General features: G+C 48.9%; 1 protein-coding gene across 1 annotated transcript in view; it reads left to right on the top strand.

Moving 5' to 3' along the window:
• LOC144781680 (uncharacterized) overlaps positions 1–25,658 on the top strand; it is a 253,397-nt gene extending 227,739 nt beyond the window's left edge. Inside the window, exon 6 of the mRNA XM_078660653.1 lies at positions 25,383–25,658. Within this exon, the coding sequence (XP_078516779.1) occupies positions 25,383–25,520 (138 nt within the window). The 3' untranslated portion in view covers positions 25,521–25,658. The remainder of the gene's footprint in view (positions 1–25,382) is intronic.
• Positions 25,659–25,943: the final 285 nt, after the last annotated feature.

Genomic DNA, 25,943 nt, shown 5'->3' with positions numbered 1-25,943 from the left:
GCCTTGGTCGATGGTTTTTTTTGTGATTTGTGTATGGCTTGGGGAACCGCCTTTGTTGATCCTTGCGTTACCTGGGACTATGGATACCTCACGGGGCTTGCGGAATGACCGGGCGGGCCTTCTGGGTTGGTTGGGGCTGGGGTTCTTCCCTAGGGTCCCCGTGTTTATCTACCTCCCCTGGGCTTGGCTTGAGGAGCGCGTGTGGGTCCGGTGCGAGCGCCGTGGCTGTTTGGCTGTGAGCATGGCGTGGAGTCTGTATAATCCCTTATGCCTGTCAGCATAGGAACATGGAATGTGAAGGGTCTTAACTCTCCGCAGAAGAGACAGAAACTCTGGAAGTACATCCTAGATCACCATTTGGATGTGGTGGCTCTCCAGGAGACCCACCTGGCTAGGAGGGATGAGTTGAGGCTTCGACATCGGCAGTTCCCCCTTATCTATAGGGCCTCTGCGGCCACAAAGCACAGGGGGGTAGCCCTACTCTTTCGGGCTTCCCTGCATTTTCAGCCCATGGGAATGAGTGTGGATAGGGACGGCCGGTGGCTATTGGTGAAGGGATTGTTACGGGGGCGCTTGTGTACCTTTGCTGTGTTGTATGCCCCTAATGCGGGACAGAATAGCTTTCTGCAGGATCTGTTGGACAAGATGGGGGACTTTGTGGAGGGTCATTTACTTTTGCTAGGCGATTTCAATATGGTGTGGGACAGGGGCCTGGATAGCTCTGGAGGCCGCAGGGCAGACACTGGCGTCTTCTCAGACGATACTAAAAGGCAGTTGGGAGACCTGGGACTGATCGACAGTTGGCGCTTTCTCCACACGCAGACCAGAGATTACACCTTTTTTTCCAACGTACACCACTCGTACTCCCGCATTGATTATATCTTGCTGAGTCAGGCCCTTCGAGGGGACGTACAATTAGCTAGCATTTTTCCACTCTCGTTATCGGATCATAGCCTTGTGGTTCTGGGACTGCACTGGGCCGCCGGGGGGGATGGTTGGCGCAAGTGGTATTTCCCGGCAGCGCTAGTGCGAGATGAGGTGTCGTGTAAGACCCTACGCAAGGCAATTGGTGATTTTTTCCTCCTTAACCCGCCGTCGGACACGTCGGTGTATACCACGTGGGATGCGTGCAAGGCCTCCTTACGGGGCACGTGCCTCGCCCTCAACGCAAATCTGAACAAGCTAAGGCGCGAAGAGAGGGAGGCTCTGGAATTGGAGTTGGCTACCTTAGAGCAGGCCCACAAGGCGAACCCCTCCAGGGTGACCCTTCGCCCCCTGACGGCGGTCCGAGGGAAACTGAGGGCCCATTATAATAACAGGGCGGAATTCACTCTTTTGCGACTTCGACGCACCTCCTACTCCCAGGGCAACAAGATCGGGCGCCATCTTGCCCGGCAACTCCGGGACAAACGCGAGAAGGAATATATCGGGGGCATTCGTGATCCTGCGGGCTCTGTTCTGCATAGAGACGCGGACAAAGCGGCCATTTTCGGGCGCTTTTATGCGGCACTCTACTCAAGCGATGCTCTCGATCCTGACGCACAATCCAGATTCCTGGAAGGCCTATCTCTCCCGCAGGTCTCTAGGGAGTGGAACGAGTCCCTATCCTCCCCCATCACTCGGGAGGAAGTCTTGGATGCCATTAAGGGCCTGAAGCTGCACAAGGCCCCCGGGCCTGACGGCTACACGGCCCTTTTTTACAAAACGTTTGCCTCTGAAGTGTGCGACTACCTGGTCTCCCTCTTCAACGCAATGGCGATTGACGGCAGGACCACGGATTCTATGGCTGAGGCTTTGATCAGTGTTATTCCCAAACCGGGGAAGGATCCTGCTTTTTGTACGTCCTACCGCCCGATAGCACTTCTCAACCTGGACGCCAAACTGTATTCTTCTATATTGGCGGGCAGGATGCAGGATCTGATGCCTGCCCTGATCCATCCTGATCAATCGGGATTTATTAAGGGCAGACAGACCCACGATAACCTACGTCGCGTCATACACCTCATCGAAAAGGCGGAGCGTTTTCGCATACCCGCGGTGTTAGTAGGGCTCGACGCAGAGAAGGCTTTCGACCGCGTCGACTGGGGGTTTCTGCACCAGACGCTATTGGCCTTCGGCTTCTCGCCTTCTTTCGTGAGGATGATTGAGGCCAATTACAGTGGGCCCACATCCCGTGTACTTATCAATGGCCATAGATCCGCGAGTTTTCGCCACTCCCGAGGGACGCGCCAGGGATGCCCCCTCTCGCCCCTTCTCTTTGCTCTTAGCATTGAGCCATTGGCGTTAGCGGTGCGAGACAACGAGAGGATTCTGGGACTTCCCTTTACGGGCGAGCAGCACAAAATCTCGCTCTTTGCGGACGATGTCTTACTGTCTATCAAGGAGCCGGCGCTGTCGCTGCCGCATGTCCACTCTGTGCTCTCTGCCTACGAGGAAGTCGCGGGATTTAAGGTTAATTTTGATAAATCCTTCATCCTGAACCTGACCCTCTCGGCCGGGGAGGCACAAATGACCAGGCAGCTCACTCCGCTAGCTTGGGCGACGGAATCCTTGCTCTACCTGGGCGTGCGGTTGACTTCCTCCGTGAATGCCCTGTTCCACGCTAATTTCCCTCCGATGCTTTCCTCGATACGGACTGAGCTGGATCGTTGGAAGCCTAAATTCATCTCGTGGCTAGGCAGGATCCACGCCCTTAAAATGGTGCTCCTTCCCAAACTGTTGTATTTATTTCAGGCCTTGCCTATTCCGGTAGGGCTAGACTACTTCCGCCGATTGAAGACCATGATGCTACGGTTTGTCTGGCAGGGAGGCCGAGCACGACTTCCATTCCACGTCCTGAGGCGCCCACGCTTGGAAGGGGGGGTAGGCTTCCCAGACATGCATTTGTATTACAAGGCTGCTCAACTGAGGGTCATCGTGGAGTGGTCCCAACAGGAGTCGGAAAAACATTGGCTCCACATGGATCGTAGCATTGCGGGCCGCTCCATCTGGGATCTGGTCTGGAAGCCTAAGGCAGACCGCCCCAAGAATGCTTACATTAGCACCCCCACGAGTACGGTGCTGAAGGTGTGGGACACGGTAAGCGGTGACGACCGTTGGACCACGTTCCCGTCCCCATTCACCCCGATTCACTTCAATCCGGCCTTCCCCCCGGCCCTCGCGGAGGGTCCCTTCGACGCTTGGAGGAAAGGGGGCTGTAGGGCCCTCACCCACCTGTTCCATGGCGCCGAACCCCTCACTTTCCACAACTGTATGAGGGACTACGATATCCTCCCGACGGAACGCTTTCGGCATCTCCAACTCCTACATTGGGCGACATCGCCTGCCGTGGTAGATGCAGCCACCAGACCCTTGTCACAATTTGAGTCCTTCCTTCTTCGCACTTCTACCATGAGGGGTACGATTTCTTTCCTGTACAAATTGTTATTAGATACTGCCGTGTCTCCACGTCCTCGTTATCAAGACCATTGGGAATCCACTCTGGGGAGGGACATCTCTGCCAACGAATGGCGGGCCCTATGGAGAGATGTGACAGCGAACAATCACTCTACTGACCTCAGAGAAGCACATATGAAACTCGTCTTTGATTGGTACATGTACCCCGCCAAATTACACCGCATATTCCCGGCCACCTCGGATAGGTGCTGGCGGGGCTGTGGGATGCTGGGAGACTTTAAGCATATATGGTGGGATTGCCTCTCCATTCAGCCGTTCTGGGCTGAGATTCTGTCCCACATTGGAGACATTTTGGGTTATCCGGTTCCGAATTCCATGGACTTTGTCCTATTAGGGCTTAGGGATCCACTGCTTGAATACCAGACCAGGGCGGATAAGCGTGTCATGTGGTTGTGTTTGGGTGCGGCCAAGGTGACTCTGGCGGCAGCGTGGAAGTCCCCATCTACCCCGGCTATTTCCTTGTGGCATGCTCGACTGTGGCGTCTGTTGAGCATGGAACGCCTCTCTGACATCTTCCTGGGGAACTACAAGAATTTCATGTACAATTGGGGCTCACTTGTGCGATTTCTGTCCCGAGGTTTGCCCTCGGCTGTATGCCCGTCAACGCTGCGGTCTCTCCATCTTTTCCAAATTTGATTTCCAGGATGTCTGAATTGTTTGGTATGTTTGTTGGTCGCCGCCACTGGGGGGAGGGTGATGTTGGGGAGGGACGAGGGTGGGGGGGAGTTGGGGTAAGTGTCTTTAGTTCTTCCTCCTTGCTGCTCTCTCGCGGCGACTAGCTATGCTTTGGGAGGGCCACTGGGCCGTGAGCGGAGTTCGGGCGGTCTTGTCGACCTGAGGGTGCCTATACTGGACTTGAGCTTCTCATTGCCTGCGGACTATGGAACCATACCGCCCTTCCTCTTTGGATGAGCCCCTCTCCCCCCTTTTTTGCACCCCCTGTGTGGGGTTTTATGGCGGCATGTCGCCTATCTTTCTTTTTCCTTTCTGTTTCCCCTCTTACTGTCTACCCCCCCTTCTATTTTCAACTGATATATTGCAAAATAAAAGTTTTATAAAAAAAAAACTTCCCGACCCCACCCCCCGCCCCGAGCCCTAAAACCAGGGCTCGAGTCAGGGTACCACGCGGGTAGACGGCATCCCCCACTTATTTTACTGGGTGGACGCCGCCCCCCCCCGCCCCCCCCTGCCAAATAGCTGGACTTCACTCTTTGGCCTCTCTGGGACGAGGAGCTCGGAGCTGACAGCACGCTGCTCGCGGGCTAACTTCTCAGATGCAATCGCATCTAAGGGGTGAGCGAGGGGAGGCAATGAGCCCGATGGGGCAAGCCACCTTTCGTGACGTCACTTCCTGTCGTGAAGTCACTTCTGGTGACAGCGTCCCCCCACTTCTTTTTTTAGGACTTGTGCCCTGCCTAAAACTACCTCTACTCCTAAAAACTACTCCACCCCAAACCCAGTCCAACTGACCTGTCTGCGTCCGGAGCGTTCTGTTCTGACGTTTCCTCTTCTTGTCCCTGCCCATCCTGAACACTAGACCGCTATCTGCCGTAACCACGTATGTGCGTGGTTAAGGCAGATAAGTGCTTCAGGCAAGCATGGTTACGTTTGTGGGGAAACTTGATGCGTGGCTCTGCCCACGTTGTTTCAGGCGTTTCCCGGTAAGGTTGCCTTTTCAGGCTCTGTCAGATTTTCCAGTAGGCCAGTCTGACCCTGCCTGCGGTTACATGCTGCATCCACTTCAGTTTTGCCTATGGTGGCCAATCAAGTACTCCCATCTACTGCCAACGGGCTCTATAGAGTTGTTCTACATGTGCATTTATTCATATAATACTTTCAAAACCTTCCTCCTTATATCGGTATATTCCACCATAAGAAGTCGTCGTACTCATAAAACACTCTCATAGGTGAACATGGCAACAGTGGGTGGTTTTTGGCTTTCGCCTGGTAGGCCTAGGATTTTCCTGAGGAATTACTTTGTGTTTTCTGTGGGATGGCTGTGTGTTTCATACAGAGACAGCTGATTAGTATGGCATCCATTGGCCCACTGCTGTCGGTGTGACATTGTGAGCTGATGGCTAGGAAGATTCGTCATTGCAATGATGTCTTTAATGTTTCTTCACAAATGATAAAATGCCTTTTTGTTCCGTAACTGTCCATTATTATCATCCAGAGATTGCGCGCCGTCTCACAGTATTCTTGGAACAAAAAAAACCTCTAGTAGGTGTGGAATTATTAGTGTTCTCTGGCCCTTGCTAGCCGATGTCACTTTGAATAACAAATTTGACTAAGTCCCATAGAATCAAACTTGATCTGGGTTTGCACAGCAGTTGACAATTCAAACGGTTTTTTTTTTTTTTTTAACCCTGTTTTAATTCGAATTGGCTGATGTGCCATGGTCTCTCTACTGAGCTTATTGATTGCCTAAAAGATTAGTTAGGGGAAGATTGCATGTTTAGGTTTGTGACATTAACGGATTATATCTATATATTATTGTATATTCTATCATGTGCCACAGGTATGTCTTTAAGGCTGACTCACAAGCATTCCACTGCAGTCAGGTGATTAAACAAAGGTATGTTGTCTCTGGTAGCCTTATGGAAAGCTTTCACTCCAACAAATGTCCATCCAAGATCAGGGGAGTGGGTCATTCGTGGAGCACCTGTGTCATCCTTCTAGGCAGTACTGAAGCTGAAAGTCATATGTCCATAGGCACCAATGTACTGTTGCATTCAGCCTGGCTCACGTAAGCACATGGGCAAGGTGAACCAAGCACTGTGTACATAATCAGAATACTTGAGGAAGTGAAACCCAGGTTTGTGTACTGGTTAGTTAAACGGACACAGAGCTAGCATAAACAGTGGACCATGCATCTCTACCTACCGCTTTTTTGGGGGGGTGGGGGTTATATAGCGCGAACTCGACGCAAAGTTAGCTTTACATGAGCACCAGTTGCGTTACAGACGGACACATTCATTTTATTTAGGCACGGGGAGATTCAGTGATTTGCCCAGAATCACAGGATGTTGAACAGGCCTGCCAAGACTCGGACCTCGTTCCCCCAGTTTCGAGGTAGACCACTCTTGCTATTAGGCCACATCATCTGCCTTTGGACAGCATGTCTCATAGCCAATAAGGCTGCAGCTGATCTAGAATGAAAAGGGCTGGCAGGGGCAGCAAATGCCAGCACTTGTGTACTAGTCAGATGGTCAATGAGCATGCAAAAACGTTGTCCAGCACAGGGGCAAGCAAAGTCCATAGGGGGCACATTGTAATACGTCAGTTATATTAGGTTCACATTCTTCCTCTCTATCCTCGCTGGAGGCCCTTGTCAGGTGAGGGAGCATCCGATTGAGAGGGCTAGCTGTGGACATTACTCAGGACAGTTCTGCAACCGTTTCAGGCTGATGAGGCCTGGCCAGTTTCGTTGTGCAACCACTTTCAGAGGATGCATTTTAATTTAGGTGTTGCTTATGGTATGATGGGCAGCTTGATACTGAAGAAACAGAACTGTTTCTTGTCTAGCAATGTTATACGGTCTTGTCTCGCAGGCCATCTAGTACTTTGAACAACCACTGTGCATTCTGCTTTAGCATCTTTGCAAAGGCATCAGTGCTGTGGAAGTAGGTATCAACTTCAAGCAGGTTCTTATTTCCCTCGGTCCCTTTCCTATCTCTCTAGAGGCTACATAGGACCCCTCTGGCCACTCACAGACACAAATCATGGGCATTCACCAAAGCTCACATGATTCAGTGAGATGCCCAATTCTGTTACTCTAGATCTTCTCTTTGTTGAGTTTAAGTATTGCAGCTCTCCAAATCAACAGATTTCCACTAGGTAGCTAAAATGTTCACCCACACTTGAGTTCATATCCAGTATTATTTGGTCATCCAAAGTGAAATGATTGACACACCTTCTGAAATTACTACTATTCTTTTTCACAAGACTAGTAGACTTACTAGCCTGCTACGCGACGCGCTACGCATATTGCTACCATCCGCTGTGTTTTATATATTTTAATAACTTGTTTGGCATCAACGGTATTTGGCACTAATTCGTCTCGCGCTGCTCGCGCTTAGAACGCTGATGCTCTATCTCTTGTGTCTGGGGTATCTTTAGATAGAAGTTACCCGCACGTTAATAGTTTTGGCACCCACACTTGTTGGGACAGAGGGATAGCTTGGGGGCTCATTAGGAACGCGCCGCTTTTGGCCGCCATATTGGGTTGGGCTTTTAGGAGGTCTACACTATCTCTAGGCGCCATCTTGTGTGAGGGGCCAGTGGCTTGCCCTCACAGGACTCCCGCGATACTCCGGTACTTAAGATGGCCACCTCTCAAGCGCGCAGCATTGGCGCACAGCGGGCGCGACGTAGGCGCGCCGGAGGTGCGCTAGAGGTAAGCCCGTTTGCGCCCGTTCGCGCAACGGACGCGCCTATGGCCTGCTATTCTGCCCTTCTGACCATTCCACGCATAGTCTATTCTAGGGCAGAACTTTTGCAGTTTTGGCCAGACCAGATACCCTGTACTCAGCAGGATATTCTTACTGATAAGCCGGAGCAGCTTTTATGTGGCTTACTCAATGTACGGTCCCTTTGTAAGCACCATACGGAGATTGTTCTTCTCATTGAGTCCTGTGGACTGGATGTGCTTTTACTCACGGAAACCTGGACACGGGCGGACAGTGAGGTAGAACTGGGCTTGGCCTGCCCTTCGGGTTATAAAATTAGGCATACTCCTCGCTTGAAGAACAGAGGTGGCGGAATAGGATTCATCTTCAGGGAAACCTTAGCACTCTCGCAGTTAGAGATCAAGGAGGTACCGGGCTTTGAGTTCATGGGCTTCTCCTTTAAAGGGCAGGAGAGAACGTTACATTCAGGGGTTCTCTGTCATAGACCGCCGGGTAATGTACCATCAACTCTGCCGGACTTTATTGATCTCATCTATGACCTCTCTAACTCCCATACCAGACTGCTAGTTGTGGGAGATTTTAATCTGTGGCCGAATGGGCCTTTGGATACTGCCTATAATGATCTCTGCCAGGCCTGTAGCAATATCCAGTTGCAACAGCTGGTCCTTTCTGCTACCCATTTGAAGGGTCACGTCCTGGACCTGGTTTTTGCTGACGCTCAGCAGGTAGTGGTGAATGACATCATGCCCCAATGCTGGACGGATCATGCACTTGTCTCCTTCTATCTCTATCTACCGGCGATTTCTTTGAGTGATACAGGGCTGAGACACACCAAAATGGGCAGACCTTGGTCTAGACTCCTAAAATCTCCAGTTCTGCCTACTCTACTCCCTGAAGGATTTATACTGGGAGGTAGTGTTGATGATAGCTACGCCAGCCTGTGTCGAAAAATATCCAACTCCTTGGACAAGGTGGCCCCACTGCGCAGATCAAGGGACAGACAGAACCGAGCTATGCCTTGGTACACCAACGACCTCTTGCAATGGAAGCTGAGATGCAAGCGGGCAGAGAGGGCCTGGAGGAAGCACTATTTAGATGCAGCAAAAGCTACCTTTAGGCTGGCACTACAGGAATATAAAGCACAGGTCAAGTGTGCAAAAGCAGTCTACCTGGAGGATATGCTGAATCAGGCGACCAACAAGTCACAGACCTTGTTTAGGATTGTGAACGATCTTTCCCACCCGACTGGTGCCATGAATAATATTCCAGTCTCACAGGCCTTATGCGACTCTCTGGCAGCCGCCTTTGAGGACAAGATCGCCACTATCCTGAGCGGACTTGCTGGATCGGCCCCGCCTATGTCAGCTTCATCGGATAATCTATTTAGTCGGGGTGCTCCAGAGGATCCTCCATGCTGTTCCCAGTTGGGAGCTCCGGATAAATCTTCCAGTCGACCCCAGCTGAGTTGTTTTTCTCTCAGTCTGGGAGCTCCGGAAGCACCTTCCAGTCGTCCCCAGCTGAGTTGCTCCCCTCCCAGTCTGGGAGCTCCGGAAGCACCTTCCAGTCGACCCCAGCTGAGTTGCTCTCCTCTCAGTTTGGGAGCTCCGGAAGAATCTTCCAGTCGACCCCAGTTGAGTTGTTCCCCCCCTTAGTCTGGGAGCTCTGGAAGAACCTTCCAGTCGACCCCAGTTGAGTCGCTCCCCCCTCAGTCTGGGAGCTCCGGATGAACCTCCCAGTCGACCCCAGCTGAGTCGTTTTTCTCTTCCTCCTTTTGATGAGTTTTGCAAACTGGCGCAGACTGTGTCATCAGGCTCCCCGCTGGATCCACTCCCGCCACTGTATTCCATCTGCCATCAGTCGTTTGTGACCGCGACTGTCCCGGAGAGTTGGCAGTGGTCTCACCCCTCCTGAAGAAACCCACACTCGATCCCACCTGCTTGTCAAATTACAGGCCCATTTCCTTGCTCCCTTTCCCGGTTAAGATCATGGAGAAGCTGGTTACCCGATCTCTATCCAGATTCTTAGAGGATAACACTTGGTTGGATGTGGCCCAGTTTGGTTTCCGGCCAGCGCATGGGACAGAGTCTGTGCTGGTGGTCGTGCTGGACAATATTCGTTCGCGGGTCGACACGGGTCGGGCAGCCTTTCTAGTGCTGCTCGACATGTCGGCCGCGTTCGACACGGTCAGCCACTCCACCCTTATCGGAAGGCTGGAGGAGATCGGGGTCACGGGGTTGGAAAGGGACTAGTTAGTCTCGTATCTCAACAACAGGCAGCAGGTGGTGGCATTGCCGCCTTTTAGGTCGGATGTGCGGAAAGTTGGGCAGGGGGTGCCCCAGGGCTCGCCATCAGTCCTATATTATTCAATCTGTACCTCCGCCCTCTGATCCAATTGATAAGTTCCTTCGGTATTTCGGTGCTTAATTACGCCGATGATACCCAATTGGTCTTTTCTCTGGAGGGCAAAGACGCCGTCTCCTTAGAGACATTTCACCGCTGTATGACAGCTACAGCGGATTGGCTTCGTTCCAACTCCCTCCAGTTTAATGGGTCAAAAACGGAGGTGCTGCACTGCTCCAATGATCGTGTCCCGCGCTCACTGCCAGATGATTTCTGGCCTTTCTCTTTTTCTGGGGCAGTGACTGTAGCAGAATCTGCTCGTAATTTGGGGGTCATGTTTGGCCCCAATCTGCAACTGGACATTTTCGTTAATAAAACCGTAGCCACCTGTATGATGCTGCTTCGGATGCTACATAAAGTCCTACCATTGCTCCCAGCGCAGGCTAGGCCAGAGGTAGTGCGGGGTATCATCCTAAGCAGACTGGATTATTGCAACGCACTGCTTCTGGAGGTGCCTAGAACGCTGGTGGGCAAGTTGCAGCGGGTACAAAATATGGCGGCCAAGCTGGCACTTTCTCGCCCGCGCACTGCCTCTTCCACCACGGCACTATTGGATCTACACTGGTTGCCTGTTCATCAACGGATCCTTTTTAAAGCATCCTGTCTGGTTTTTAGAGCCTTGCATGGACAGGGTCCAGTTTTGCTGCAGAACTTATTTTCATGGTACTCTACCTCTCGGAGCCTACGCTCTTCCTCTGCGTGTCTGGTGACGGTTCCCAGAGTCCAGAGGGTAAGGATGGGAGGTCGGTCGTTTAGTTTTGCGGCTGCTAGACTTTGGAATTCTCTCCCGATATTGCTGAGGAGTCAGGGTGAATTTCTAACCTTTAAGAGAGGTTTGAAAACCCACCTATTTCCAAGAGCAGTGTGATTTGTGCATCGGTGGTTTCGGCTATGCTGAGTCAAAGCGCCAGGATACCCTCGGGGTGACAGTGTAGCGCTATATGAGTATGCAAATACATACATACATACATACATACAACCGCAATCAGAGAGACATGCTTTCTGTGAGGCTTTTGTGATGATGTCTATCAGACATAATCCTCGTTCATCTGGTAAAAGATTTGCTTTAATCGTCATGCATCCCGTACATGCCATTCCCACATGGAGAAGACATGTGCATCTCAGCCTACCTTGCCTGTCCATTTTTGGATTCTGATATAAGTACTATCCAAATTGTAGCTGGCTGACCTCAAACTTCAGAAATGCCATTGTAATGGCAGCTGTCTGCATCAGAGTAGTTGGTATATCTAGTTGGGCCAGATGAGTTTCACTGAGCAAGGTGAGGGGATGTTGGTTATTGGGGCAGATGCTGTGGCTTAGGGCCGCTGTCTAGTGAATAAGAGGAGTATTTTAACCAGGAAATCCCCACTACAGTTTCTACAAAGATGGATCTACAGCATGTGCTCTCTGACACTGTGGTGGTGGCTGCTGCTGCCTTCACTACTTGGCACCAAGGCTCTTCTCAAAAATCCAATCCTACTGTAGTAAATAGATTAACACACATGTCTTGAATTCTACTTATCCACACAGTTCCTACATATGCTCATGAGAACATTGTGACCATTACACCAGAAGAATGATGGCAGTAATAATCTGTTAATAACTGTGGATAACTTGCAGCCAAGTTAATTGCCCCATGCTATTGCACATTCCTGATTGGATAAGCCTAAATTGGGATAATACTGCGCTTGGCGACAGCAGCAACATAATTACCCCAAAGGGTTATCATTGCTATTTTTGCATCAGTCTGATTTAGTCTTGGTGCAGTGGTGATGTATAAGGAGGTCTTTTGACTCTCCTTTAAGGGATTTTCTTGTGCCTCCCCTTAAAGTCATCCAGCCCTATTCGGAATTGAAGTTTCCCACTATAAATCTTTACCAATGGTTTGCCTTCATCATCCTTATTTAACTTCTGAAATGTTTGGTGGCTTTTGACTGTATTTCTGTCCTGAAGAATAACCCGGCTGTTTACTCATTGGGCTGAAAGATTGGCACCATGGTTATGGATTGTTAGAGAAATAACTTAAGTGCTGTAACTCTGCACCATGATTATCTGTTTTTAACTCATTTTGACATACATAATACTTGGACTTACGTCTGCACTTGTTCACTGCATCATTGCACTTTTTCTGTTTGGTTTCAGGATTGGGGTTTTGCACTGCAGATCTTTGACGCCAGTCCCAAACTACCTTCCCAATATACCTAAAAAATGAAATTGGAAACCCATTTTCAGTTATACACCCAGAGGGGAAGAGGTGGGTAGGATAGAAAATAGAAGTTCAGGCTGGACTCAACATAAGCCAGAGTATAGAATTCGTGGCCACAAATGTATGGTGTGCCGCCTGGGCAGGGTATAACAGAGCAGGACTGGGTAACCTCCTCATGCTATATAAATACTTCTGAACTGAATCACCTCCCCACTTTAACCTGTAGTTGACCCGTTGTTTCTGACAGAGACTTCTAGCTGCAAATTCCTCACGTTTTGAATATTCCCCAGGCATCGGATTGGGTCCAGAAACTTTCCCACAGTACTTCTGCGTGCCGGAAGGTGGTGCTGTGAGGCTTTGCACGGACGCCATTCCGCTCCGGAAGTGACGCGCCAGGCCTATATAGGGGTCACTCATCTGCTAACGTCCAGTTCCTTTCTTTCTCTGTCACCAGATGCAGATCCGAAGCTGCTTTCATCTCTGAGAGGCCTGTTTTTCAAGTTTTTTCTTCAAACATTTATCACAATGTGCAAGGGATGTCACCCCGTAAGCCATCAGGTTTTTAAGGCATGTGGTGTCTGAGGTTGGGCCAAGACTCCAAGACCTGCAGAGACTGCGTGTCGATGAACCTGAAGGCCATCAGGGAATGCGGGGCAAAACTTTCTGTTGCCAAGCAGAAGAAGATGCAGTGTCAGGGCTGCTTCAAGTTCCGCTCAAAATCCAAAGCTCGATCCTGCTCTTGCTCCTGTTCCTGGAGTTGACAGAGCCACCATAGACGCCAGTCTTCATTGCACTCCAAATCGTCCAGTAAACACAAAAACTCAAAGCAGACTTCCTCTCATTCACCCCATTTCCACCCTCTGATGAAGCGCATGGGCAGCACCAACCATCTTGCTCCCTCTCTCAAAATCGTCTAAATTTGGAGCTGATTCAGCAGTTGGTTCTGGCACAACCCAACATTCTGGGGCCTTCATCAATGCTGAATCAGATCAAAGAGTTCCACGCAGCTTTGTTTCAGCTCTTCAAATCTCTACCTACTCCCTCTGGCACACCTTCAGGCCCCACAGAGCCAAGAGGCAATCCACTTGGACTACTGCCGGTAGGTTTGCCCTTGGCGCCAGCTGGACCCTCCGAGCCACTTCTGCCCTCTGCTCCAGTTCCAATGCTGCTTCAGGCGCTTCTACCCACACCAGGCCCATGTACGTCAACTTCAATGCTGACCTCGGCGCCTGAAGAGGTGGCCCTGATTGTCCTCACTGATGCTGGATCCATCTCAGTGCAACTTTGACTAACGTCTTGCACAATTCTGATCAAGGCTCCTGTTCCTACACTCGCATTACCACAAGGCAGGCAACATTCGGTTAGACGGGCAGTGGCAGTGTCCCTCGACCCGCTTTGCAGTGCAACCTGTGAAGGCAACTTCTTTTTAAAGTTTATTATTTCCAGGACTCAGCGTTTTTAACTGTGAACTTGTATTGCTATTATTTGCGGAGGGAGCGCTAAGGGTGCTTTGTGATCCTCACCTTTTGCGGAAGCCTGGGCTCAGTCTCGGGTCCTTCCCGACTCGGTCCGACGCGGTAACTAGTACCGTTGCGCGGAGGGCTGGGAAGGGAGAGCCAAGAACTTCCGCTTCGAATAGTCAGCAATCTCGCTGCAGGGAGAGCTCGCACATAAAAGCAACATGTCTTAGCGGCCGCGCAGCTGGCATGCCAAAGGCAAGCCCATCTGCACCCGTCCGCGGCCGACCGGAGCCAGAACCCCATGTGGTTTTGGAGTCAGATTACACTATAGCTCCCAACAGCTTCACGCACTCTGCCCCGTTATGGCCGAGTCGTGTAGGCATAGTATTGAGGTAGAGAAGTTTGAAGTTTAAAATATTTATTAAGCGCTCTGTGGCCAAGCGGCTTCCTGGCGCTAAGAAATTGAAACAGTTACCAGAAGACGGGACAACCAGGAGGTGATTAAGACTGGAAAGCTTGGGAAAACAAGTAGGTTTTAAGTGCCTTGCGGAAGTGCAGGAAGCAAGAGCTGAGAGTGTAGTTATTGTTCCTTCAGGTCGTGTGCTTGGGTGAAGGATCGGGAGGAGGGCCCTTCTTTGAACCTCTTCTTACTGAACTGTAGGTCATTGAGGAAACACAGAGTGGAGATCTGTGACCATCTGCTAGATGGTCAGGCAGATGTGCTGTTCCTTACTGATACCTGGTTGGATGAAGACTCAGCGCTAGAAATCCTCAAGGCACTCCCCAGTGGTTATGGGATTACCAGAGTAGATAGGCCTTCCGGCAGAGGAGGGGAGATTGCGATTATTTTAAAGCACACCATCCAGTGCTCTCTTGAGCCAGCTGATATTGCAGAAAGTGAGGCTGGTCTTTTGAATACCAGGACGGCCACAAATTACATCATGAAAGGGCTCCTGGTCTAAAGACCCCCTGGACCCCCTACTCGATTCCCACCCAGTTTGGTGGAATGTCTTAGACAACCAGCACTTCGATATGAGAAACTCTTAGTGCCCAGCTTGCCCAGGCCAAAGGCACAGGAGAAATCCAAGACGGAAATAACATACAGAAAGAGGGCTGGTTTCTCTCAGGAGAATTTTAATAATGCCCTCTTACAGGGTGGGCTGCCGGGCGGCTTGGATGCTGAATGTGCTTGCGAAGCCTTGGATAGGCATATCACGGAGGCATTGGACAGCACTGCTCCCTGGACATTAAAAATGTCGGGAAGAGGACAGAAATCGGCCCCCTGGTATAACACCGCCTTGAGAACGGCCAAAGCAGATTGTAAACGCCTCGAAAGGCGGTGGAGAAAAGACTTTTCTACCCTGAAGAGCTATTATGCGCTCATCAGAAAGGCTAAGGCATCTTATTATCAGGAAAGAATCGAGACGGCTGAGAATTCAGTGAAAGAACTGTTTAGGGTCTATAAAGAAATATCCTCCCTAGCGAAAACTGTAGCACCAGTGGTTGGCTCTGAGTCATGCAATCATGTGGTTGATTTTTTAGCAGAGAAGATCTACTCAACCTTCCCTGTCTCTGCTAGATTAGGCCACGGGACCTTGGTAGAAGCGGTTTACATTCTAGAGACAGAATGTATTGATAAATTCACTGTTCCCCCCCAGAGGCTCTAACCAAAATAATCATCAGTGTTAAGTCAGGCTCCCCCAGAGATCCCGCCTCCCCTAAGGTGCTTAGAGGGAGTATTGAGACTCTTGAGCCTTGCATCAGACGACTCTTGGAGCTGTCCTTTATGTCGGGAACGGTACCAAAAAGATGGAAGGAAGCAGTTGTTCTTCCATTACCTAAGAAACCTCACATTAGTCTAGACCAACTAGATAATCTGTGTCCTATATTCTTGCTTCTTTACTTCGCAAAAGTTGCGGAGAAGGTAGTAAATATTCAACTTACAGCGCATATCTGTAAACACAATCTCCTTCACCCCACCCAGTCCGGTTTTCGGGCCCTCTATTCTACCGAATCGGCTCTGCTATTTTCAATAGAGACCATTAGAAAATATGTGGATGTGGTACAGACAGCGGCCTTCATTCTATTAGATTTAAGTGCAGCTTTCAATACGGTTGCCCATCATACCCTGCTGCAGTGTTTGAGGAAAGGAGGTGTGTCAGGTAGTGCCCTGAGTTGGATGGAATCCTTCTTGTCTGAGCGCAGCTTTCAGGTGACACAGGGATCCCACTATTCCAAAGTCATCAAACTGAAACAGGGGGTGCCTCAGGGGTCTACCCTGAGCCCGAGTCTGTTCAATCTCTACGTCACGCCTTTAGCTGAGATTGCAGAAAAATGTGGAATCACGGTTGTGTCCTATGCCGATGACACTCAACTGGTGGTTTCCCTTACACAGGCACAGGATACGGCAGCCTTCAATTTTGTTTTGTGCCTGCAAGAACTGGCATCTTGGATGGCAAATAACTGCCTGAAATTGGATGGTAACAAGACCGAGGTGCTTGTGATAGCGAAAGCTCCATCATTGTGGTCATCGGCAGGGTGGCCCCAGACTCTGGGACCCACCACCACGCCCTGTGAACAAGCTAAGAACCTTGTGGGATGGCTAGATACCAAGTTCTCTTGGGGCGGGGAACCGCAAAACGTAACAAGGCTGGATGTCAGAGAATCGTTTCAGTACCTCCATACAGGGTTTCCCCTGCAGACGTAACCAGTCAAGTATCGTGTGGCGTTACGCCCTATTTGCCAAGCAGTAAAGATACGGCCCCCTTCCCTTCGCCCGCAGAATAATCCTCCTTCTGTTCCGTAGGAAATCCCTTCTCAGTGTGCCTGCTCCTGGATCGCCGCGCAGTCTGCCTCGCGTCAGGCGGCTCCATTTTTTAACACAAATACCGGGCACACCCACCTTCACGCGGTCGTCATGACGCGACTACGTAAGCGCGTCACTACGTGATAGGCCGCTGGGAAGTAGAGTCCCTTACTATTCACGCTATTAGCTGCCGCAGTGTTCTACACATAATCAATATTCCAAACGGACACATAAATCTAAAGGGAGAGCCCTTCACAGGGCTTTAAAAGGCCCTGGTTCGTGTATCATTAATGCATCTCTAGACATTGAAACTAAGGAACTTCACTGACCGTTAATCTCAAACTCGTTTTAAGGTCTCGGACGTATGTGTGGGGCTGTTCATCTTCCCTCGGGTCCTACTGGTGATAGTGCATGGAGGTTGTTAAGGATTGTACTATGTGCAGGAATGTCCACTCAGCTCCCACCAAACCTGTAACAAAAATAACAGCAACTTTGACACCTCCCCCTCAACTGGAGTTTCCAAATGGAAAACCGCACCGAAGTACCAGCCCATTGTGTCCATGAACAGTCTTACCAATATCAACATTAGCCATGCCCCTCTTTCCATCCCGGCCGCCCCACTACCTGTATGGATGTGTGTCACCTGCCCCCTCACTGTGGTTGCTCACAATCTCTGTAGAAGTCCAATGCAGCCAGTAAGGATGGCGCCTCCGCAGCCACTGACAGAGTTGGGCCTATCAGCCCATAGTCTCAGGATCATCAATCTGCAGTTTGTCAAAAACCCATTTCCTCTTGCACAAGATTTCCTCCTTGGAGGGCTTCGATGAGGGCCTTGTGAAGGTAACAATGACCACCTACCAGGCTGACACAGGGATCGGTCGCCCCCTACCTCCCCAGCCAAGACCCCACGGGGGATGCTGTCTCTGCCATGTCCAGTAGTTTCAATATCGATACTACCTCCATGTGGGTGCGGGTGGTGAATGCCTCCCTATTTCGATTGAAGAGCTAGTGGAAATAGTGGGCTCGCCAGTATTTCACTTCTTTGCCCTGCAGGAAGGTGGTGACTGGTTTGAGTTGCCTTCATCTCTGAAGCTTGACAGGCGACAAGTCCTGAGGAGCTTCTGGTAGAAGTGATGCACACAGGTCAATATGTCTGGTCTCCTGTCCAGTTGGATTCCCTCTACAGCCAGGCTAGGGAGTACATGATGAAACCGTCTTTTCACATAGTCCTGGATGCCCCCCTTCTCTGCCCCACAAGACACCCCTTTGATGCGTATGTTAGACCTTCTGGATATGTTTGTAAGGGCCGCGAGGGCCTCCAGCTGATTCCTGCTTGCTGCCTAGATATGAGGAAGACACAGGTGTTTTGAGGCGACAAGGCATGGAGCAGAGGAGAGGAGCTCCTACTCCGCCACCATCTTGGCCACTCCCCGGACCAGATGGGATTTAATAGAAAATAGGGAACTAGACCATTCCTAGGAAGATATTTATGAGGTCCTCTCAGAAGCTATTCATCCACACAAATGGAATACTGCTCATAGAAACAAGTTTATGGGATTCACACAGAAGAGGTTTATTCAGATAATACGGAAATTGACAGTTCTTAGCAGGATATTTATGGGAGCCAATTGAAAGCGAATAAAGTAACAAATTCTTTATTATATAGTGCACTGTTCTGCTGTTTCGACGTTCTGTAAATAACAAGTGTTACTGTGACCAGATCTAATGGTACTAACTTACCGTTGTCAGAATGGAAGACGGACATATGATTTGCCACACAAAGCTACAGACTGCCTCTGGCTATGCAGTTCATGGTGCATCTAACGAACAATGACTGCTGCTGCCCTCCAACCCACCTTTATCGAGCGACATCTCACCTTGATGTGTTGCAGATGATGGGTGGAGCAAGGAACGGTGTAAGGATTTTCAGCTCTTAAGGCAAAATAGCATTTTACCTCCCAAAGTGCTGTCATTACACTGATATAAAGGACATTTTCGGTTATTTTGTTGTCATTTTGACCCTTTTTTAGGTGGCACTTTAAGACTACTGCATTATCTTGCCTTGAAGATACTGATCGTGGATGGGTGGGGTTTTAAAAGAAGAGGGGCAGGCCATTAGTTTACCTCACTTGCATAATGTACACGCTTCAGATAGCCAATGGCTTCGAGTCCATGAAAGTTTTGAGTTTGGGCAAGGCGGACTCAGCCTTTAATTTTCTAAAGTTGTTGAAATAGGTCAGGTTAGACTGGAAATAATTCTACTATTATTCATGTGTTATTCCTTTATTGAGCAACAGTTCATTTAGTTGTGGGCACCATATAAAACAAGCATTGGCATAACCAATAGGTCTCACTTTTGGGACCTTATAAGTATTTAGTTATGCAGCACAATATCCTTAGTGCAACAAAATCAACTTTTGCATGGCTAAACACGTATAAGGTCCCAAAGGCGAGACCTATTGGCTATGACAATGCTTGTTTGGGGTAGCCATTGTCATTCATTCATTTGAGAAAACGTGAAGCTATGTGTCCCCTGTCCCGAGCTTTGCAGTTCTGCCTTCTATTTTGGTGGCTCGAAGATGTACCTGGACGCGAGTCTATGCTGCAGATGATGGATACTGCACTGTCATTGCTGAACCGTCATCTTAGAACGTGTTCCCGGAAGTAGTGATGATGGCTATGTGGCACCAACCGGATAATCCTTTATTTTGTTGTCTGGCTTCGATATCGATGTCTAGACCTCGGTGTTTTACTTTGGGGGAATGAGAGACACCTACGTGATGCTCTGGAAATGAGGGGTTCAGCAGGAAACGCACGAGCCACACGTGCAAAAGACCCCAATGGGATATATATATTTTTTTTTATCAGAACTTGAAACCATAACAGAGCTAAGAATTATAACATCCTTCTGTTTGCTTGATAGCCAGCAATGAAAATGTCATTTCATCTGTCACAGCCTAGCTAATGAGCAGGTCAATGTCTTCAGGGGGCGGGAAATTGTTAAACCACCTCCTTTTTAGAGGAGCGTGAGACAGCTGCCTGTCTGTTAACAAGTTTGTTGCGAGAGAGCCTGCACTGGAAATACACTGCTGCTTCCGGGGGGTGAGGGGAGGAATGACTGCCCAAAGTGAGATCCTGTAATCCCAATCAATCACACGGCAAGATAGGGGGCAAACAAATGCATTTCCAGTAAGTTCCCTGGCCGCCCCTTGTCAAGCAGACTCAAAATCAGGCTGAGGCCTCAAATAACATAATTTTGTGGCGCAGACCGAAGCTTGGTAGAATGGGTTCATCGAGTCGGTGTCTGGTGCACTCTTAACAATATCCGTTCGTTTTTTACACAGTTTTACCGTTTACTGCCTGCACTCTGACTCATTGGTGTAATCAGGCTACACAGGTGCACCACTGCACAAGTGAAGAGTAGACAAGGTCTATCAGCTCAATAACCAGAGTTGTAATCTGTCCAACCCCACATCTGCAAATTGTGGAACATGGGCACCTCAGTTTAACTCTTTGTGCTTCTCTTCGAACATCTTCGTATCGTGGGAGCGCTTAGAAACAGGCTTAGTCCAGCATTAACGGCGGTGTAAAGCTAAAATGAACACAGAAACGTAAACTGAAGTACTGCAAACCCAACAGTTGACCTTTAGTGCGCTGTGAAGTATTCGCTCACACCTGCTCAGTGTGAGCCTCACGAGTGAGGCCACGTGCAGCGGCCAGGACATAAATCCTCGCACACAGACGGCTCACAAGTGCGGCCAGTTTATTGCGGCGAGAAGTGAGTGCGAACAGGGCCAGTTACAGCATCACTTCACCCCTGGGGCTCCGCGGGACTCGTGAACGTGTACACCCGGCGCATGGAGCGCGCGTCAGCTGCAGCGCCAACCCTTCTGGTAATACAGAGCTCTGAGCAGGGTCTGCAGCTTCTCTGCAGAAACAGTCAATTATTGGAGGGTCCCAGACTGAGGGACTGTCAGTTATGAGCGTGATAGGCGTTAGGCTGAGATGCGAGCATGGGTGCCTGAATAACACCCCTAACTTCGCTTTCAAAGGCTGTCAGTCATCGCAAGGGGTGCTAAGCCGGATTTACTTCACACCTGCCAAGGCACAGCTGGACGATGGGGGGTAGCTGGGAGGGGGCAAACATCCCATATGAAGCAGGGAAAGGGACTTTAGATTCTGTCAACAGACGTCCCAGCCTCACAGCTCTGAAGCCAGGCACCCCATGCTGGCTGATCACAAATATAAAATGTTTTTCTCTCTACTGCGTTCCATCAGTCTTTTAAAACTGGGGAGAATAGGGTACATGAGCTCCGGGCCTAGCCGACACCCCCATTACTGAGACTTAGCACATTTTTTGCATTCTCCTATAGGCCTGGGATCCCGTCTATTCACAGCGCCTCGGGGGCTCGGAAGCACAGCTACACACACACAGGATCTAACCAAAACAAGCCATCTTTAGGTCAACAGTAAATACCAAAATAACATGGAAGGAGCAGAAAAGATCAGGTTGCAGACCCGAAGATCAAAAGATAGCAACACAAGAGGAGCCTTCGAGTGACGAGGTGATAATTGTCTGCTCTGCAAATGGGCGCGGCAGGAAGCAAATAACGATCAGGGAGGAATGCAGATGGCACAATGAGCGCCGCTGCTCGCTCCCGAGACCCCTAGGCCATGGGAGTGAAAGTTTCGAGAAAAGGCTGGACATGCACCCGTCTTTGGCCATTTGCAGTGCTTTCATTATTGAAAGCCACACACAAAGGCCAATGGGATGTATGAGAGGATGCCGACCCACACGGAGAAGTCTCTTGGAAGTCTAAATTGATTCCAAGCGGCCCTCTCCTATAGCAGCGCATACGCGCTGTGCTAGGCGAGACCTAAAAAGGATGTTATGCTTGAATTAACCTCACACACTGATATTTACTTGGGCCGCATTCCAGTCCATCATTTTTTGCCCACTGTGCCACTCCAGAGAAACAGCAATAAGCATATCGAACTTGGTTTTGCCACTCCTCAGTGAAGTGCAGAAAGAGGCCTATGGATCTCCTCTGGAGATCACAGTGTATTTCTGTTAGCGCTGGGACGCTCTCGGGCAGCCATGCGCTCTATAAATCTCCCAAAAAAAAAAAAAAATATGGGCAGTGAGCACAGAACCAACATATCTACATACCTGTCGCACTAAGATTGTCTTATGTAAAAAAGCAAAAGAAATATTCATGGAATATTTGCATTAATTTCAGCCCTAGTTAATTATTCAGTTCATCATTTTTTTGCCCATCATACCAAACCATAGAGACACCAGTCATAAACAAAGCAGAGGTTGTCCTGATCCAATAGGAAAAGTGCAACCTCAACTGCTAGGTCATGTCCCCTGTAGATGGGTACACAAGCAACCCAGGCCATTATTAGGCTTCTTGAGTCTCATCATTGAGTCCCAATGCACAGTAAGCACTGATTGAATTCTCCCATTGACTTGCTATGGTTTGCCATATAGTTGACAGGGGAAACTGTGGTTGGCAAAACAAGAGTGTAGTATCTTGGTATTCTCTATGCTATCCCTCTCTACCTCAATTGGAATGTTGATGTGATGCATCTATCAGAATGTTGGTGATCTGCCTGACAGATTACAGTTGGTTGGGCTGAGTACCATGATGGATGCTCCTGGTGGGGTCTCTCTATACAACTTGGATTAAAGCATCTCTTAAATACTACATCTCGGGTGGACTTCTCATCATTACAAAGAGTACCACCAATATTCTCTGGCCTTTCTTGTGTATGCAGAAACCAGAGAGAGGGGCCGTCTGCCAATCCCCTGCTTCACTCTGGTCTCTGAAAATCTTCCCAGAGTGACATCATAGTAGCGTAAAACTTTGATTTTTCATTGCTGGATCTCAAAGTAGTGAGTAACCAGATTTTTAATCTAGTATTCACGCCAATTGCTTCCCTTAACAGCTAGAATTATAGGTGGGTAACTGTGAGGGGTTTCTGAATTACATCAAATAGACAATGAGAGGGAAGCTAGAGTTGGTTGTGATTTCACTCAGAACCCTGAGGTAAAAAAACATCCTGTAACTCACAGTTACCCACCTATAATTTAATGTTATGTATGATCCATAAAAATACTCTGCCCCTGCTTATAACTGCTAGGCTGAGGTGAAGGAGTAATGGGAGAGCCATACGTAGATTGACCTCTCCCCCCTGTGAAAAAACACCTTACCTGCCATCCTTTTTTTTAAAGTTCTTTTTATTGAGCAAGGACATGTAATATAGTACATCACACAATAAATTGTATTACACCATTATGTATCAAGGCCATCTTACAACAAGGCATGATCATTTCGTATTCCATTTTATACACTGTCTGTTCATTACCCTCCCTCGTGTACTCTCCTCTACTCCTCTTCATCATCAGATATAGAGTTTCTCACTTGGGCCACCAGGGGACTACAGAGGAAGCGTCTGTATTCATTCCATTCATTCCATACCCTTTCCCACTTTTGGAGACAGCCTCTGTTTTCGCAGATAGTCTTTTTGGCTACCATACACCAGTACATATCTCTTTCCCAGTCTTTTAGAGATGGCGTTGCCTCAGGTCCCCAATCACGCACTGTATTACTTTTAGTGATCATCAATCCCAGAGTCACACCAATTTTTTCTCCCCTCCCCAAATCCGACATACCTGCCATTCTTAACAAACCCCCCACCACCATCCCTGCCTTACTTCCAACTCCTGCAGCTGTCCATATGCTTTCAGTCAAAGCAGACTAGCAGCCCTGGCAGCCTGTCCTGGAATGTAGTAATAAGTTTTGTTATTAACTCCTAAAATCGTAAATCAAGTATTTGTAAAGCACAAATTACTCACCCTTACGGGTCTCAAGGCACTGGGGGCCATCGTGGAAATTAAGTGAGCTATTGTCCAGAGTCACATGGTGCTGGACTGATCTGCCGCCGGCGCCAGGGTTTGAACCGTGAGCCCTGTGCTTCAAAGTCAGATGCCCTGGCCGCTGTACCACACCTCTCCACTGTTGCTACGCCATAGCAGTTAATTACCAGAGTTTGAATCTGGTGTGCATGATAGAGGTTTCCAATGAAAGCCATGCATAACATAACGATTTATAGATAGGTAACAGTGAATTATGGGGATGTTTTTCACCGAGGGGTTCTGAGTGACGTCAAATGGATAACGAGAGTGAAGCTCGAGTTGTCTATGATGTCACTCAGAAATCCAAGGTGAAAAACATCCTTGTAATTTAATTTTTACCCATCTATAATTTTATGTTATGGATGGCCCCCAAACTCATCTGTATCGCCTTCAAGTACTGTACAGAGGATAACGGCAGAGCTATACATAACATGCTGTTTCCTCGCTGATGCAAATGTGAAAAAATAAATGTCTCCTTGCGATCCTTAACCGAAACCCATTACCTTCCCTGCCTTCCTTCCCCCTCCTTCAGTTGTGCTTTCTGCTTTCAATTAAAGCAGACAAGTGGAGCTGCACTGAGAGGCTCTCAGAGAAAACCCCTCACTTGGCATGGAAGGTCTTTATGATATCACAACAGTTGGTAACTAGTTCTGTTATGTATGGCTCTCATAGAGAGTCTCTATCGTTTATTTCAGTTTCTGAAAGTCATAACTCCTTGCTATGACATCACAACAGTTGATAACAAAACTGGTTGTCATAGCAAAGAGTTATGACTTCAGAAACTGAAATAAATGATAGAGGCTCTCTATGAGAGCCATGCATAACAATAGGATTATTACATTATTACACAGCACCCCACTTACTGGTTGCGTCCTCTCAATATATGTTGTATTTCAGCTTCTTAGTTATTTGTGCACAGAAAGCTGCTGCACCAAACTTGCTAACTCACCAATTCATTCTTCAAAAAAGTGATGGAATCTTCCAGTTTTCCTATGAGTCAGTGGCCATATTCATCAAGGGTCGTCTCGCTTCTGCACCACACAGTGGGGTGCAAAAGCAACACAACCCTTGAGGTGCGATTTATCAAGCCACTTTGCGTGGCCCTGAGTGGCTTGATAAATCCAGAGTAACGCAGCGCAAATCACTGTGTTGCTTTACCCTGCACCAGGGATGCTTTCCATGGGTGGTCTGTGGGTGTTTCCACACAAGACCCATGGATTTTGACGCATTCCTAGATTTACCATAAGTGGTAGACCTGGCAATGCGTCAAAACAGCTACGCTTCCCCAGCTGAGGCGAAACCAGGAGAAATATGTTTATTCCTCCTCGTTTTTTCCTCTTTCCATGTATGCTGTGTTCTGCACCACACATAGAACTAGGAAAATGCCTCAGGGGATTGGTTTTGTGAAGGAAGGTGCTCGCGCCTGCACAAAAACAAGTCTTCTAACAACGCAAGCACACTTGCACCATGGTGCAAGAGTGGCTGCATTGGCGCTAGGGAGCACATTGTGCATCAGTGCTGGGAAAAGGCAGCTATGCTTCTTACAATAAGTACAGCACATTCCTGCCCTTTCCCTATCACGCAGCGCAGAAAGGTCAGGTGTCTTGATCATCTAATCCTGGTCCAGTGGATTGCACCTAGGCCAAACATTTACTGCATAATTGTTCTCATCAAAACTTTTGATGCCCAACAGCTAACAGCCACTTGTATTCTTTGTCTTCAGGTGACGGATACCTCGATCCCAGTGAACGGATTCAGCCCGTCCCATCACCTCCAGACCTTCTTTCAGCACTGGATGCAGTCCAGCGGCAAGAAGAAACTGAAGATGGCGTACGACTTTAACCGAAGTCTACTAGTCTAACTTATGCGGAGCGAGAAAGCGAGAGAGGCGAAATACCAGAGCGATCTAGTTTACTTTGGTTATAACTTGCTACTCGAACAGTTAATTTTTTTGGCAGAAAGTATATTTTCTAAAATAAATTATAACTGAGAAAAGTGATTCTTCAGATACAAAAACATTTTTTATGCCGTAAAATAGGATTCCCAGACAGCGGTGGACCAAGCAATAATGCCTCCCTGTTCGCATTTACTGGCAGATAAAGCCTTGGTTGGCGGGGAGGAGTTGTGGCTAGAGAGGAAGGGGTATCCAGATAGTCTGACAAACAGGCAGACCTTTTCTTATTCTCCTTCCTGCTGCCACTTGTTTTTTAATTACAAAAACTGTTGTAAAGAGAATGATGGCGTCACAGTGGCTTGGACTGTAAGTGCTGGTCCGTTACAGTGC

Source organism: Lissotriton helveticus, chromosome 9 (assembly GCF_964261635.1).
Source record: "Lissotriton helveticus chromosome 9, aLisHel1.1, whole genome shotgun sequence".
In the NCBI taxonomy this organism is placed as follows: Eukaryota; Metazoa; Chordata; class Amphibia; order Caudata; family Salamandridae; genus Lissotriton; species Lissotriton helveticus.
The sequence above is the reverse complement of the archived record's forward strand: the minus strand, read 5'-3'. Positions and strand labels throughout refer to the sequence as shown.